Consider the following 15,347-nt stretch of genomic DNA (forward strand, 5'->3'; position numbering starts at 1 on the left):
TGTCTGATAAGTATTTACATTGGAAGATGCTGTTCTGGGGTGAAGTATGGCAGTGTTACATATCCCTTATCTAAGAACTAAGCACTGTATTCACTTCCATGGAGGGCTTTAAGGCCCCCAGACATTAGCCCAAAGCAAAACCACATTGTCTCCATTTAATTACCTATCTTTTATTACTTACAGTGATCCAAATGACTGAGTTAAACAAAATGGTTACTAGTAACAGGAGACCATTGATAACCAGCAAGCTGAGGTGGGTGTACGTGCACAGAGTTCAAAAGAAAATGATGCTGCTGCACGCTGTTTACTTCTCCAGCATGAATTTATAAAGTGAATTAGCAAAAATTAAAAGGCTTAAAGCCCCAGGAACCGATGAAGTCAAAGAGAAATAGAAAATGGATTCACTCCTAAAAAGATAAAATTATTTAACAACTTATTAAAACAGTTCATCACTGTAATTAAAATCCAAGTGCCTAGAAAAAAGTGCCACAAGAAAGGTAATTATTTATGAGGAGACTTTAAAAAGCCATTCACAGTGAATTTGGGAGAGAATCAGCCTGAAAGAGTTGGTAGTAAAAGGAAATTGTTTGTTTATTCATAAAACTTATTTTGGTCTAGCCTACCACTAAGAATCCCTAACATCTGCTCAATGGCAGCTGTAAGTAACATTAGGAACACTCAGCCAATTTATATCTTTCCTTTTTATTAAAAAATAAACAGGTCTTTTTAAATTATTCACTAGTAAATTAACATAAAAATCAGTGCTGTAGCTAACCACATTTTGTGGAAAGGCATCTACAAGCTTTGCATGATCGTGATGATTTCAATCTTTCTACATTTCAATGACTACTTTGTACTTTATGTGATGTCCCACCTAATTTAGCAAATGAAAATGTAGAAAACTTACAAACCATACTGGAGTCACTGCCATGACTAATACCAAATGCACAACTGATACCTCAAAAGCCATATTAGTTGCCTCCTTCTGACTTTAACTGATTCCATTCTTATCTTTCCTTTGCCTTCTGATGAACAAAAATTCCCCTCAAATAATCTCAGATCTCTCCTGCTTTTTTCACAAACAAGGCATTCATTAAACAGGAAGCAGCAACAAAATACTGTGGTGCTACTGATTAATAATTATTTGTTCTTATCTGCAGCACTTTTATACTTTGGTGACAAAGTGCTCTGCATGTTCTCGTGTTTCACTCCAAAACTGTGTTCTTAAGACAGTGAAAAAGGCACAGGAACACTTCAAACCTAAAAGCTTCTCTTTACCTCTCACTAACTTTTTTTTTTACTCAATCTCTTCAACATTTTAGAAGACAAATATATTACTTTCTTCTTGAGTTTCTCTCCCAGCTTCAGTTCTTACTTCATAATAGAAGCAAGTGCCTGCAAATGAACTCACCAAGACGTTGTTCAAGGACATGGAGTAGCTCTGCTTATTTTACTAGGATATTTTTGTTTTACTTCTAGGGAAAAAGCAAGTGTTTCTGCAGTGCTCCCTGGAGACACTGAGTTTAAAGCTGAGCTGTAATTCTAACCCAGGCACTGGAAATGGCATCCTTACAATAGCACAGGGTCCACCCAGCTGAAGTTCCTGGAGGATTCTGCCTTGAAGCTGCAGCCGTGCTGCCACTGGCGACCAAGAGAGCTGCTGAGAAGCAGGATGTGCTAAGATCCAAAGCAGCTGCAAACACAATGCCTGATTACAACATAAACCTAATTAGTTAGCTACCAACAGCACATATATGGTGTCAGGGTAGCAGAGAACCAGCTGAAAAATGCCACTCCTCCTCTTCTTTGGACTAGGATTCCCAAGAGACACAGCATCTCTCTCCATCTTATCCCAGAGAACTGCTTCCACATCCTGGGGTCAGCTCTGTTCCAAAGCTCTGTTTATGAGGAAGGCTTTGTGCTGCCTTAGAGTTCTCCACAGGTTCACTTTCCAGGACTAAAGGGAAGCAGGCTTTTGAAGATACATAACTCACAATTTTTTATTCCTTAAGTCCAGTGTGATGCATGGAATATGGAACACCATCCCTTGTTTCATTTTTGGTCCATTGCAGATGAATTAACAGTGACAAACTACCAGATTTAATTCCTGATATGTTTGGGATAGGCTGGTAAATTGGACATTGGACTGGCAACATGACTGCAAAGGTGATGGAAAGAAGATGTTATACTCAAGAAGAGCTCCTGGTATCACCAAGAGGGAATCTTTTCTACATCTTGGATTTAGGGAGAACTCAACCTTAGGAATCAGCTGCAGTTGTACACTGCAGAGAAATCACTTTATAGCCCAAATATATAGCAGGAAAGAAACATCAAAGGTACAAAACTCAATCAGATGTCAGATCCCTGTTGACTTGCCATGAAGACTGTGGCCTTTGCTGTCAATTTAGTCTTTGAAAAATTCCCTCAGAAGGACTCCTACAGACACCTCTGGGAAAGCTATTGTCTGTAGTAACTATAAAGTACAGGCAGAAATCTTAAATTGTCTTATCTGAGAGATGCTTAATTTTAAAACTATAATTTCTGAAAAGGAATTGGAAAAAAAACCAAACAAAACAAACAAAACAAACAAACAAACAAAAAACCAAAACACCAAATCAGGAACATTTCCCAGGGGATGAAATTCCCATGTATAGTGTCAAAGAAGGGAATATCTTCTATTTTTTGTTCACAATCTGAGCTGTAACAACAAGAACCAGAAGAACACAGAAAGGCTGGGAGACAGATTCCAAGTAACCCAGGTATCTGCCAAAGAAATTCAAGTTCCTTGTGTAACTCATCAAAAACACTTCAAGCAACCACAGAGGCAAGCTGGAAGAGTCTGTTTCCAAACACCATTGAAATGAGCATATTCTATGATAAATGCATTTGCATTTGACCAGTCCTGTGTAGCTCAGTGAGGAATGTGTTAATGCATCCCAGCAGTCAGCTGGGGTGTTCAGTGTTTCCCTGCACTTCATGATGTAACACTTCAACAAAAACCAATGCAGCATCAGCACCATTAGGACATGATTTGTTAAAGGCTCATGGGTGTCTTTATATTGATGTCAGTGTGTTTTAACATGCAGGTTTAACACTCATGTAAGGAAAAAATCCATGTTCTCCTTATGAGAAACTTCTAGGTTTTGTCCCACTTTTATGGCTCAACTGGTATTTCACTTCTGTTTGTGCTCATCTCTTGTTATGCTTCGTTTTTCCCTGTGTCCTTATGATTAAATGGTATATTCAAGTGAATATCCACAGTTCTTTAAAATAACCTAATGATGTTCAAGATCATATATTCCTGATGTATTTTCCCACTCAATACATTTCTCTTCACAAGTCTAAATCCACATTGCTGCTGCCATGAGCATATGTCTTCAAATTAGACAGGCACAATCACTAGGCATAGACACCTTAAAAAGTAACAGGAATAAAAAAAAAAAAAAAAATCCAGGACCTACAACCCTAAAATCATGCTTAGTGTATTTCCACATCTATATTAGGCTTCTGTTAAGGAACTGAATTTTCTAACTCATGTTCCTACATGCAATCTCTTTTAATATTTCATAAGCCAATTTTATATAATTGATAGATACAGTAAATTAAATATTTATTTCTATTTTTCACTGGTTTAGTAGAATTTAACACCTGCTACTGACAGAATAAAAAAACCCAACCTGAAATATCAAAGAAATAAATAGCACCCAGTACATCTATAGATTTTACATAATATTTCCATGTTTTAAAATTGCATTCTCTCAAACCATTACCTTCAATACCAGAGCTTCACAGATGCAAAGTTTTTTGCCAGGAAGCCCTGTTATTTTGTTGGCATGTTTAACTGGAACTATTCACTGTGCAACAATTTCTGAGTCTGATGTGATATGAAACTTCAGAAGTTTTAACTCGAATTCTAACAAGTTATTTAACATAGAAACAAGGTTTCATTCATGGGGAAAATTAACCCAACAGGGGTGCCTTCTTGCCTCTCTGCATCAGTTGTTATAAATTGGAAGTATACCATTCAGATATTCCTTAATTAACATGTTTTGGAAAGATCGTGAATATCAGCAAAAGTAAAGTGCCATTCAGGCACTGAGGATAATTTGCTAATAGAAAGTTGACCCCACTCAACAGTGTGTTACTCTGTCAGTACCTGCTATTTCACAACCCATTCCAAAGGGTGGAGCATAAAGAACTGTGGGAGTCCAGGACATCCCTCTGGCTGCCCTGGCTGTCTTGAGACCCTGGCAGGGGGCTCAGAGACCTTGGCATGAAGTCAAAACCACCTGTGGCTTCGATTTTAGCCCGTGGAAAAAGCTGCCAACTTTGTATGAGGAACAAGGCACAAGGGTTTGAGTGTGATAGTTGAATTAACACAGGGTGGAAAAGTAGAATTTTGGGGCTTTTTAGAATGGGGTTCAAGGGGACAAGATGGAGGAATCTGGGCATGTCCTGATCTTCTTCTCCTTCTTCTTTGCCTTCGGTGTCTTGTTGTGATGGTGACACTTTTGTATTGGTTTAAGGTAGAGGCACAATGTCCAACATAAATGATAGATATTGGCACATTATTGTAAACATAGTAGTTTTTGGTATAAAATGTAAACACCACCCTGAAGGGCAGACAGAATGCCATGGCCAACTTGCTAGACTGAGCTCAGCAGGTCAGAGAAAGAATGTTATAGATAAGGAAAAATAAACAACCTTGAGAAGCCGACCCTACATATTCCAGACTCTTTCTTTGTCTGCGTGGGCTGAGAAATGAGGATTTTTACATTCTTGGGGTCACCTCGACACCCATACCCCGAGAAAGAACAGCCCCTCTCCTAAAGGTCAGGAAGCAGAAATCAGTGTTCAAACCTTTTTCCTCAGAGAGAAGGACAAGCCTGGGGTTTCTGAGGAGAAACAAACAGAACAGATGAACAGGGGACATAGCAGAACCCTCCTTTTGGAAGAACATTTTGGGCAGAGTGCTGTGAGAACAGCTGGAGGGGAGGAAGGGCACCTCCCCGCTGCTCCTGTCTGCTGCAGTGCACAAAGCATCACTTCGGAGCTCTGCTGGTTCCCACCACCACTGTCACACCAGGGCTGGTTGTACAGGAAATCGCTGCCAGCAGCTCCCACCAGAAAATTTCCAGAACTTCTCTTGCTCCGTTTCCTGATTTGAATCATGACCAAGAGTATTCCATCTTCATGCACAGGCATAAAAATCTCTACCTTCTAACAAGAGGAACACATTTCTGTTCATATCTTAATGTACTAAGCCTCACAGAGGTTCTATAAAATGTGCAAATGTTAATTTTACACACAGAAAACCAGAGAGGCGAGTTATCAGAAGTCATGATATGCTGGAAGTCATTCTGCAACCTCAAACCCATCTTCTGGCTTCCTGAGCTGGTGTTCTTCTGGTGAGAAGTGCTTGGAAATAGCACTGTTTCTATTTTTAAGGGGAGATGGTGGAGGAAGAAAGACAGGTGGTGGTGTGGGTAACACAAAATCAAACAAACAGGTACAGAGCTGACAAGTTTTACACTGATTTACACTGTTATTTCTTCTTTGACTTCATTGGAGGGTATATATTCTTATTTTCTGATTACAGGAGAATACCATTAATAGAACAGACACAAAATTAGTAAAAAATGCACAAAATTAGCTGAGTTGCCAAGCATCCTGCTCTGACAAATATGAATGGCCCCAGATAAAGATCTCCCCTCAGACATGGCTGTGTAGGCAGGCACACAGCTCAGTAAGCACATAAATAAATGCATAACAAAATGTGCCATTGCATGCACGTCTGGGTTTTTAACAAACTGCAAACAAATGAGGCTTCACTGTATGCACTCTAACTCTGTTCTCACTTCACAGATTCTTTTTATCTTTATTTTTCCCCCACATCTTTGTTTCTCTCAAGTGTTACTTCTGTCCGCGACTTACCCATGCAGGGTTCTGTTGACTCAACTGGAAAGACTTTTCATGAGAGCCTGACCTAGCCTACCTCAACCACTTTCTATTCCTTCATTTCTGATTCCCTACACACATATTACTGAGTTCCAGATAGATTTTTAAGTCTCATTTCACATTCCTTCAAGGTCTGCTTTACTCAAGCCCCACTTTTTTGTTGGTGGTGGTTTTGGGGTTTTTTTTGGTTTTGTTGGGTTGGGGTTTTTTTGTTTGGTTTTTTTTTGCTATAGTCTTTCTATGGCCTCTCATCAGCAATTCAAACCTGAGGATATTGTGATTGCATTGTTGGAACTTCTCAATTCCAATTTTATCTATCACGCCTACATTATTTCTAGTGATTAGCTGCAGCATCACTGTTAAGCTTGTAGGCAATTACCTCATTTAAGGGAGCATCCTTGTAGTGCCTCACTGAACATGCTGTTAGCAGCATTTTCATACTGCTGGCTTTTTTATTTCTCCCCATTCTGTACCAGAACAGATGAAGTCACTTGTTTCTGTTCCAACCTCTTTTAGGCTGATTGTATTTAAAGATACTCCATCTTTTGATCTTACACTTAATTCAGAAACTTTGTTCGTCCATGATATCATTCAAAACTTTGAGACAGACTGCCACACTGCATCTTTGTTTTCCACAGTGTGTTTTGAGCTTGTTCTTTGCACTAAACTTTCAGTGATGTTAACTAGAGCTTTGAAGATGCTCAACAGCCACAGACTATGCAGAATGCAGGACATCTGCTGCAGCAGACAGGGAAGTGATCAGCTCCCAGTGTAATTCCACAGTAATAATCACTGTCCTGATAAGCCCCTTAAGCAGCCAACTGCAACCCCCTCTACATTCAGATAGTGGCCAGGAAAGCCTCAGTCAGCAGTCAGCGCCAAGTACTCTTCCCACACATTCCTAGGAATAAGGATTCCCTGACCTGCCCCCAGCCCCATACTGGACCTCCAGCCCAGAGCTGAACATCATCTGCCACCCTGGAGAGCACTCAGAGACAGATCATAGCCACAGAAAGTGTTTCTGATTTCTGATGGGTGTTTTACAGGTAGAGTGTGCCTTTTACAGACCAAACCAAACACGGCTGGTTGTATTTCAGACAAGTAAAACAAGACACAAAGTGAAATTTTGTGTACCAAGCTTCCTCCCTTGGCTTGCCTTTCATTTGCAAATGTTCTGGGCTCTAAAAGCTGACTGACTTGGAATCAAATTACAGCTGAAGTTGTAGACACATAATTAAATCAACACATAATACAACTCACATGCTACTGAGGGGGACCCTTGATTTTTGTATTGAGCATGAGACTTAAAGCCAGAAACTCACAAGTGATCTCAGTTTGACTTTTGCTCTGTCTGTTATTATCCTTGTCATGTATTTCACAAGGCAATAGTAAGATTTACTCTCCTAATGTCAGTTATGAGCTTTGAAGACATGAGATACTAAGTGCCAAGTATTATTATTTATTCAGTAGTCTTGTTTTCTATGTTAGTTGCATTTCAGCAAAGCATGCCTTGCTTTTTAGTCAGTTTGGCTAATCTGGTTTCCTTGGTCTCTCATTTTTCATGAAACAGTCACTGGGCAGAAGTTTTGGTTCCTAGTGATCCACATCCAGCAGTAGGAAGTGAGCCCTTGCACTCAGATGGCTGTTTACAGCCCCACTACAAAACCCTGCTCAGAACAAATCTGTGCAAGAAAGTGCTCAGAACAACAACAGCTATTGGCATCCTCGAGTTTGTTTTCCCTAATATTAACCCCAGGAAAAAAGTCTTTTTTAGAGCTGAGGTAAAAGCTTTGTGTAGCCAGGCATTCTTTTGTGATGTTCCAAACCATCTCTCTCTCCTGTGAACTGCAACACAAAGATTTTCCTCACTATTTGTGGTTTTGTGTTATTTCTGTTCACTTTGGAATGAACAGCATCAGAGGATCTAAAACCATTTCTGGTCACATATTCAATGTGTTTTAATTTTCCCCCTCTAGACATCAGAAACCTTATTGCTTCAACCACCTTCTGCTACTTCTTGCAGGATTATTTGTGCTAGAGAACTTCAGAAGTTGGTTTGTTTTAGCACTAATTCATTCCCTTCATAAATTCAATGTTTACATTAGTCAGTATCTCCACATATTTGACTAATTGTTTAATGACCCATGAAAAAATTGTTTAAAACCCATACATTAGTAGAGCTGCAGAAGAACATTTTCACTCCTGTTCTTTACACAGGTTCTTGTTTAGATATATACAAAGAAAACAAGTATCTTTCATATGTCACTGCTGTGCTCCTGCAGCTTCCTAAAGTGGCATAAAAGGAGCAGTTTTCACAGTCGAAATTACACAGATCAAGTTTTCACTTTCGAAGTACCTTTACTTGATCACTTCCTCCGTCTCTTTCCTAGCCTGCATATCTTAATGATTATGAATTGTTACACAGTACAATAAAGACTTGGAATTAGATAATTTGGCTTTCCAGAATAAAAAATCTTCTATATGAGCGGAATATGCAATTAAGTCATCAACAGCTTTACTGAAGTATTCCTTCCCCACTGCAAGTTCATCTTTCCCTTCCTTGTCTGCCTTCCTTGCCTGTTTCTGATGTTTGTGCCAAGAAATAGAAGTTTAAAAATGGCCCATTTCTCTACTATGTACAAGAACACTTTCTTCAATGTTCACAAGAAGAAACTGAGAAATTTCTTCTTGAAAATTCTCACTAAAGAAATATGTAATAGCTACAACTAGCATGGGGGAGTCAGGCACCCATCTGTGTTCCTTAGGACTGTTTATTCCAAGAGACTACTTAGGCACAGACTTGAGTGTCTCCTGCTGTAAAAATGGACACGATTTACACAAGGATACACCAGACACTGAATACCACTAATTACTTTCCTCTCTGTCTCCAAAGCAGAGCCAAAAATGCAGTCAGTTTACTTGAGAAGCTCATGGACTCAAATCATCACCTGGACTTGAAGAAGCACAAGAAATGGCAGTGGATGCTATAACCCAATGACCTGAAATTCCCTGATTCAGTGCTAGGGGTTTTTCTCAGACAGCTTTCCAAAATCAGGGTGCTCCTTAGGCAGTGGGACTGCTCTGCAAAGCTCCCTGCCATCCTGCCCTCCTCAGCATTGCATAATTATTATTCTTGCCAGGTGAGTCACTGTCCTTAGGGGGATGTCAGCCTCTTGCACTCAGAAATAGCTTCTTCAATATTCCAGAAGAATTTATGGTGTGCCAGTCAAGTTGGTAAAGGCATGGTCAAAAGAATTTAAGACACCTGTGTGCTTCCACCCATTCTGATGTCTTTCCCCTCGTGCACTTTACTAGAGAAGAAAAAGTAGCCATGGAGAATTATTTCAGAGACAGCAGGAGTCAGGAGCCACCAGTTCACACAGAGGAAAATTATATATAATATACTAGTTTATATTGTATACAATTAATATAATTATATTGTATTATTAGTATATATACTATATGGTTACTTTATCTATTATTATTCTATAATAATATATATTTAATATAATATACTATATCTATGATATAATTATAAATATATATTCTATATATTCTATATATTTTATATTATCCCTTCTATCATATACATTATATATTTATATTATATTATATTATATTATATTATATTATATTATATTATATTATATTATATTATATTATATTATATTATATTATATTATATTATATCATATTGTATATATTATATTATATTATATTATATTATATTATATTATATTATATTATATTATATTATATTATATTATATTATATTATATTATATTATATTATATTATATTATATTATATTATATTATATTTATTATATTATATTATATTATATTTATTATATTATATTTATTATATTATATTATTCCCCTAGTGGCTTTGTGCTTCAGGACCTTGGTGAATGTGTTCATGCTCAGCAAGGCACTGCAAACATCTGTAACCCCAGGATTTGGTGCTCCCCACATGACAGGCTGGAACTGGCCAGAGGCAGCAAGAACTTCTAAAGCCACTTTTTCAGTTGAATCCACTATACTATGGATTCACTTTCTCCCCAAAATGAGACAAATAAAACAAAAATAAACTGGAATTCGAGGCTCTCAGCACTTCTGGACAAGTTGGAGTCTGAAAACCTGGCCCTCAATGGACGTATGTAGAGTGCAAATAAATTCTTATTTTTATGCCTACCACAAAGAAAAGGCAAAAGATTGAAATAAGGAAATTACTGGATATATTCAGATGGATAAGTATCTTGTAAAATTAATAACTAGGCAAGGAAAATCATTAACAATAGAGCCATCTGCTGTATTTCAAAAAAACTACACCAGCAAAATTCTGAAAATGGTAAAATGCTTTACAAGCTGAATATCTCACTACTCAGTGGTACAAAAAGTGATCATAATGATTAGTGCATCAGTTTAAATAAGAGGAAATGTGTATTTCTTATACCTCTTCTAATTAAGCAATATTTAGTGGCATAATACTGATCCTCAGTGTCTAATGGTACTAATTGACATTGTAGCTGGGCTTGTTAGAAGCCTGAAATGCTCTCCATTCCACTTGAATCAGAGAAGCACAGAATTGTGTATGGTGACAGTGAGGCCAGCAGCAAGCTGAACATTTATTTAAATACTGACAAGACACTTGATTATGCTTTTCTTGCTTTAATGTAAGAATTTCAAGTCTGAATAAAAAAAAAAAAAAAAAAAAAAAGGAGGAAAAAAATCAACATAAAAAATGAGGGGAAGATTAGAAGACAGACTAACCCAAGTGGTTCTTAGTATATCTTTACACTTCTAGGAATAAACTTGAGGAGACCACTTTCAAGCACAGTGGGAAAAGCTAGTACCTGGGAGCCAATTCCCAATTTTGTATCTCTAACACAGCACTAAAGCACAGAACTGTAATCCTGGTTCAGCTAGGAAAATTGTACCACAGCTGCAAAGAGAGAATGTACTGCTGAAAATCTGGGATCAAATGGGTGCTAAGCTATGCAAAAACATAACACCTGCAAAGAATGCACAGCCCCTGGGAACTCTGTCCTGTCCTGGAAGGTTGGTTTCCTGAGCTGCCCTCTCAAAGGTGGTTAGAAATTATCACAAACCAAAACTGAGAGCTTTTGGCATGAATCTTCACTGGGAAGTTACCCTTGCATTTAAAACAAGCTGTAAGTCACCTACCCACATCCTACCTGTAGGTCACCACAAATGTCTCCAACAATGTGTCTGCCCCAAATGCCTTTATTACATTTTCTGATCACATCAGATGTTGGACAACGAATTTTACTTGTTCCTACAACCCTTGCCATCCAGCAGTTTCTTACTTAACATTTCATGCAGTTTTTTGTAGGTTATACAAAACAAGTGACTCAACAAGTGACTTTATTACTCCACCTGCAGCTTCAGTAATTGCTACACACGTTTTTTCTATCATCGACAAAACCAAACTTCCAGGACCGGAATATTTTAAGCCTCATAAATAATATAGCAAAAACATTCTTAGCTTAAAAGGAGATTTACCTGCCATCATAGCTATCATACTGGCTTTGTAGACATTGGCAAGGGAGCCCAGTTCACCTGTAGCCAAGATTGTTTTCATGTGAGCTTCTCCACAGGCTGCACGGCACAGACGGATCTCCTCATACAGATCTGGGGATAAAAGCATGTGGAAATGATCGAAGTTACCTGAGAGATATTTTCAAGTACGGCTGTAATTTCCACTTCTGGATTAATTTCCAATCTTATAATTAGTCATAGCACTCAGGAACTTAAGTTTTGTAAGTTCAATAAATTACATGACTGGAGGTAATTAATAATGCCGTGCGGTTTCAGACTTTACTTAATAACTATTAATGTTCTCTCAAAATACAAATGTACGAAATACCCATGAATACATCAGGAGTAAAAAATGCTATGATAGTAAAGATTGATCTTAAACCAGCTGTTCCAGCAATAAATATGGTAGTACCTGGAATCAGTACTCGGAGATATCTGTTTTTCTCTGCACCTGGCCAGTGAAACCCTCCCTTTTACCCTACTGGTAAAATTCAGCAGCACTCCCACAAAAGTTTACACAGAGGGAGACTAAAAGAGCCAGAAAATAATGAAGCATTGCTGTCAGAAGTTGGCTGCTTGGGGATGTTTAAGATTGCTCCAGTGTGGGGAGAAAAGCAGCTCTTACAGTGCACATTCACCATTTCTGGATTTTGAATTTAAAAAAAAACTAAGATGCAAAATAAACAAACAGGATGCTTTGCAAGAGGGGTTTTTTTGACAAAATGTACCCAATCTTCAAACACATAATCAAAAAGTTCTTTGACAGGAGGCTAAAATACAGCTTTAAATAAGTGTAAAACAGTCCAGGCTAGAAAGACTTTTGTTTTCTTCAGCAATACTAGACTTCTTTTCCCCTCAGCCCTTAAGTGAGACCTGGAATCGTGGGGCAGGGGTTGGCAGCTGTGGCAGGGCCCTCATCCCACTGATGCCATGGGTACACCAGGGTGTCCAGGGCTGGGATTGCTGGGCTGCCCTTCTGAGACACGCTGCACACATTAGCAGACAACTGGCTGATGCACTTAGCAAGTCCCTTTATAGACACCAGGCTTCACCTTGTTTCTCACTGTGTACCAAAGGTGTGAATTAATCAGTACTAGCATGCAGTCTAACATGTTTTATTGATCAATTGGTGATGCTCCAGAAACCTACATCAAATCGAGGCTCAAAAAGGAAACACAAAGGACCTGTGCTATATTTTTTTTTTTTTTTTGTGCATTTAATAACCCTGCTCATGTTAGATCCAAATGAAATCTCTTTTTGTGGGCGACTCTTTCCTGAAGCTTTTGAAAACCCAGAGAAAGCAGCTTTCTTCTTCTAGTTTCGGTAACAAGAGGAAAAAGTTTTCCCTACCTTCGAGATACGCCACCAAAAATGTCAAAATAAAATCAACAAAATGTACATTTAGGTTGGATTCCACGGAAAGAAATTACATCCTCACAGCTGTTGTTCCCTGGCACTGCAGTTCCAGCACCCTCCCTTGCAGTTGGAAGGTACTTTTACATGCAATTAGCGTCAAGCTCGTTTGAGCAGCCTCGCTGCCTGCCAGCACACATCATCATCCCACGGCCAGGAGCGACTCAGGATCCTCAATCATCCGTGTCTGGCAGCTTAGCTGGGGTGGAGGAAAAGTGGGCACACTTCAGTAGGGCAGGTGTGTAGGTAAGAAACGCTGTTCTTTATTCAGAATCAATGATTGCAGACAATAGCTGACGTTCACAGGGCATTTTCAACCCCACAGTAAAAGTACAAATAGAAATGCAACTACATTTGGGACAGAGCACCCCAGTCCCAGTGCAAGCTGGAACTGCTTTGATACAGAACAAGTGTGAAAACTCCTCTCAAAAATAAGAGAAGTTTCAATACTCAATCAGATGGAAATCAAGGCACAAATAACGGGATTATCCTGAAAATCTTGGGCAAATGTCTAACGTATGGGTGCAGTCAGACACACTAGAAAATGTACTCAGTGTTTCAAGGAGTGCTGGGCTTCATGTGGGACACTTTGTGCTGCCAAAAAAATCCAGCACTTAATGACTCAGTTCCATCCAGCTGAACAGCAGCAGGATGAAGGCTGGGTGCTACAAATACAGGAATATCTGTGAGCTGTGCAGAACACCAGCAACTGCCACAGCACACACAGCATCTCTGGTGAGCAGCAGTAGCATGAAGATTTTGACCAAAAAACTCTGTCACAGGGAGCCCTGAAGGCATATTTTCAACTAATGAGCTAAGAACACCACAAAGAGGTTGCAAGAGAATTTTTTTTTTGACTCCTAAAACCGAAGAAAAAACAAAAGCTCCCAAAGTGAACAGCCAATACTCTCCAGCATATTAAACAAAGCACCAATATTATCCATTCTAAAAGCAGTCTAAATTTTAAGCCAGGGAAAAAAAAAAAAACCAACAAAAAAGACATTGAAACACAAACCAATAAACCCACAAAAAATCCCTAAAGCAAGCCAACCTATATAGAATATACCTGGAGCCAGCTGCTCACTAATAGTCTGCAGTAGCTCTACTGACCTAGCTGTTAAAATGGATGTGACATAAGAACTCTTCTACTTTGCACCACTTGAGGTACCTGACAGTTTACATGAACTTTAGATCTGCTTTTACTAGATGCATTTATGGAAGTCAGGAAAATTCCAATTTTGTAGAGAAAAAAATGCTTTTGTAGCTGTGGTTTTAATTCCACTGTTATAAAACACAAGAGTTGTAAGATTCCTTGTCATTTTCCTAACACTGTAAATATTTTGTACATTATATTGAATTTTAGCAGCTATTAAATACAGCAAAGAAAATGTTCCTTCTGCTATGCATTTCCCAAGCAAACATCCCTGATAGTTTTTGCTGGCTGTAATCTGCACTAGGTTGTCTAGATGGTCTGTCACTTTGGTGTAGTACATTAGTCCTAAAAAATCACAAAATAAAGGGCATAATCCAGACCTCTTACAAAGGAAATGAAAATATTAAAGTAGGAAAAAAAACCACACTCCTTAATTTTTTATGGAATAGCTCTTCTTCAAAAATATGGTGATAAAATCACTTTTTAAAAAAAAATTCCATGTTTTGGTGTTATAATCTAGTCAGTGACAATGAATAGAAATTGAGATGAGAAGATGTTTTGATTTCTGTTAGCCCAAAAGATCAAGGTGATTGTGATGGGCTGGAAACTGGAAAATGAGCTGGAGCCCCTTCTGTCTGGCATGTTAATGGCAGGTTTGTTAACAAAATGACAAGCAGGAGGCTATCAGCACAACACAGCTCCCTCACATATGTGCAACTCCAGGGATTCACGTTCTGGAAACAGAGCTGGGCTGCAGGAGCCCGAGCTGCTGCTAACACCAGATAGAATCTGTGCAGCAGGGCAGTCTGCACATCTAGAAATGGTAAATCCAACTATTTACCATTAATAGTAATTAATTACTATTATTAATTACTCCTGAACAACGTGGGCAGGCTTCTCCAAGGCTCTGGAGCAGGGAGTGTGTTCTGCCTGCGCTGTTTATGAAGTATGTAGCACAAAATAGTGTCCCAGTCCCTGATCAAAGCCTCTAAACCCACGCCTAAAAAATCAGCAGCAGTGAAAATAACTTTTCATTATGAAGTTATATCATGGATGCAGCCATGCTCAAATTCCTCAGAGTATAACTGTGGTTTTTTTCCCTTTTCTTACAGGAAAATTTAACTGCCACAGAGCAAATGATGGATTAACAATGCTCCTACAGCCACTGACAGCGTAGCATGTCCAGGTGTTTGCCAGAAGCTGTGGAATTAGCACTAACATCACTGCACCCCACACAACTTCAGAGGGTACAGCAAATGCTGA

At 38.7% G+C, this 15,347-nt stretch overlaps 1 protein-coding gene across 3 annotated transcripts in view; it reads right to left on the bottom strand.

The window, feature by feature from the left end:
* DERA (deoxyribose-phosphate aldolase) overlaps nt 1-15,347 on the bottom strand; it is a 47,582-nt gene that overhangs the window by 16,185 nt on the left and 16,050 nt on the right. For all 3 annotated transcript variants that reach the window (XM_030263566.4, XM_030263568.4, XM_041713694.2), the window contains one exon: nt 11,483-11,611. In XM_030263566.4, the coding sequence (XP_030119426.1) occupies nt 11,483-11,611 (129 nt within the window). The remainder of the gene's footprint in view (nt 1-11,482; nt 11,612-15,347) is intronic.

Source organism: Taeniopygia guttata, chromosome 1A (assembly GCF_048771995.1).
Source record: "Taeniopygia guttata chromosome 1A, bTaeGut7.mat, whole genome shotgun sequence".
Lineage (NCBI taxonomy): Eukaryota > Metazoa > Chordata > Aves > Passeriformes > Estrildidae > Taeniopygia > Taeniopygia guttata.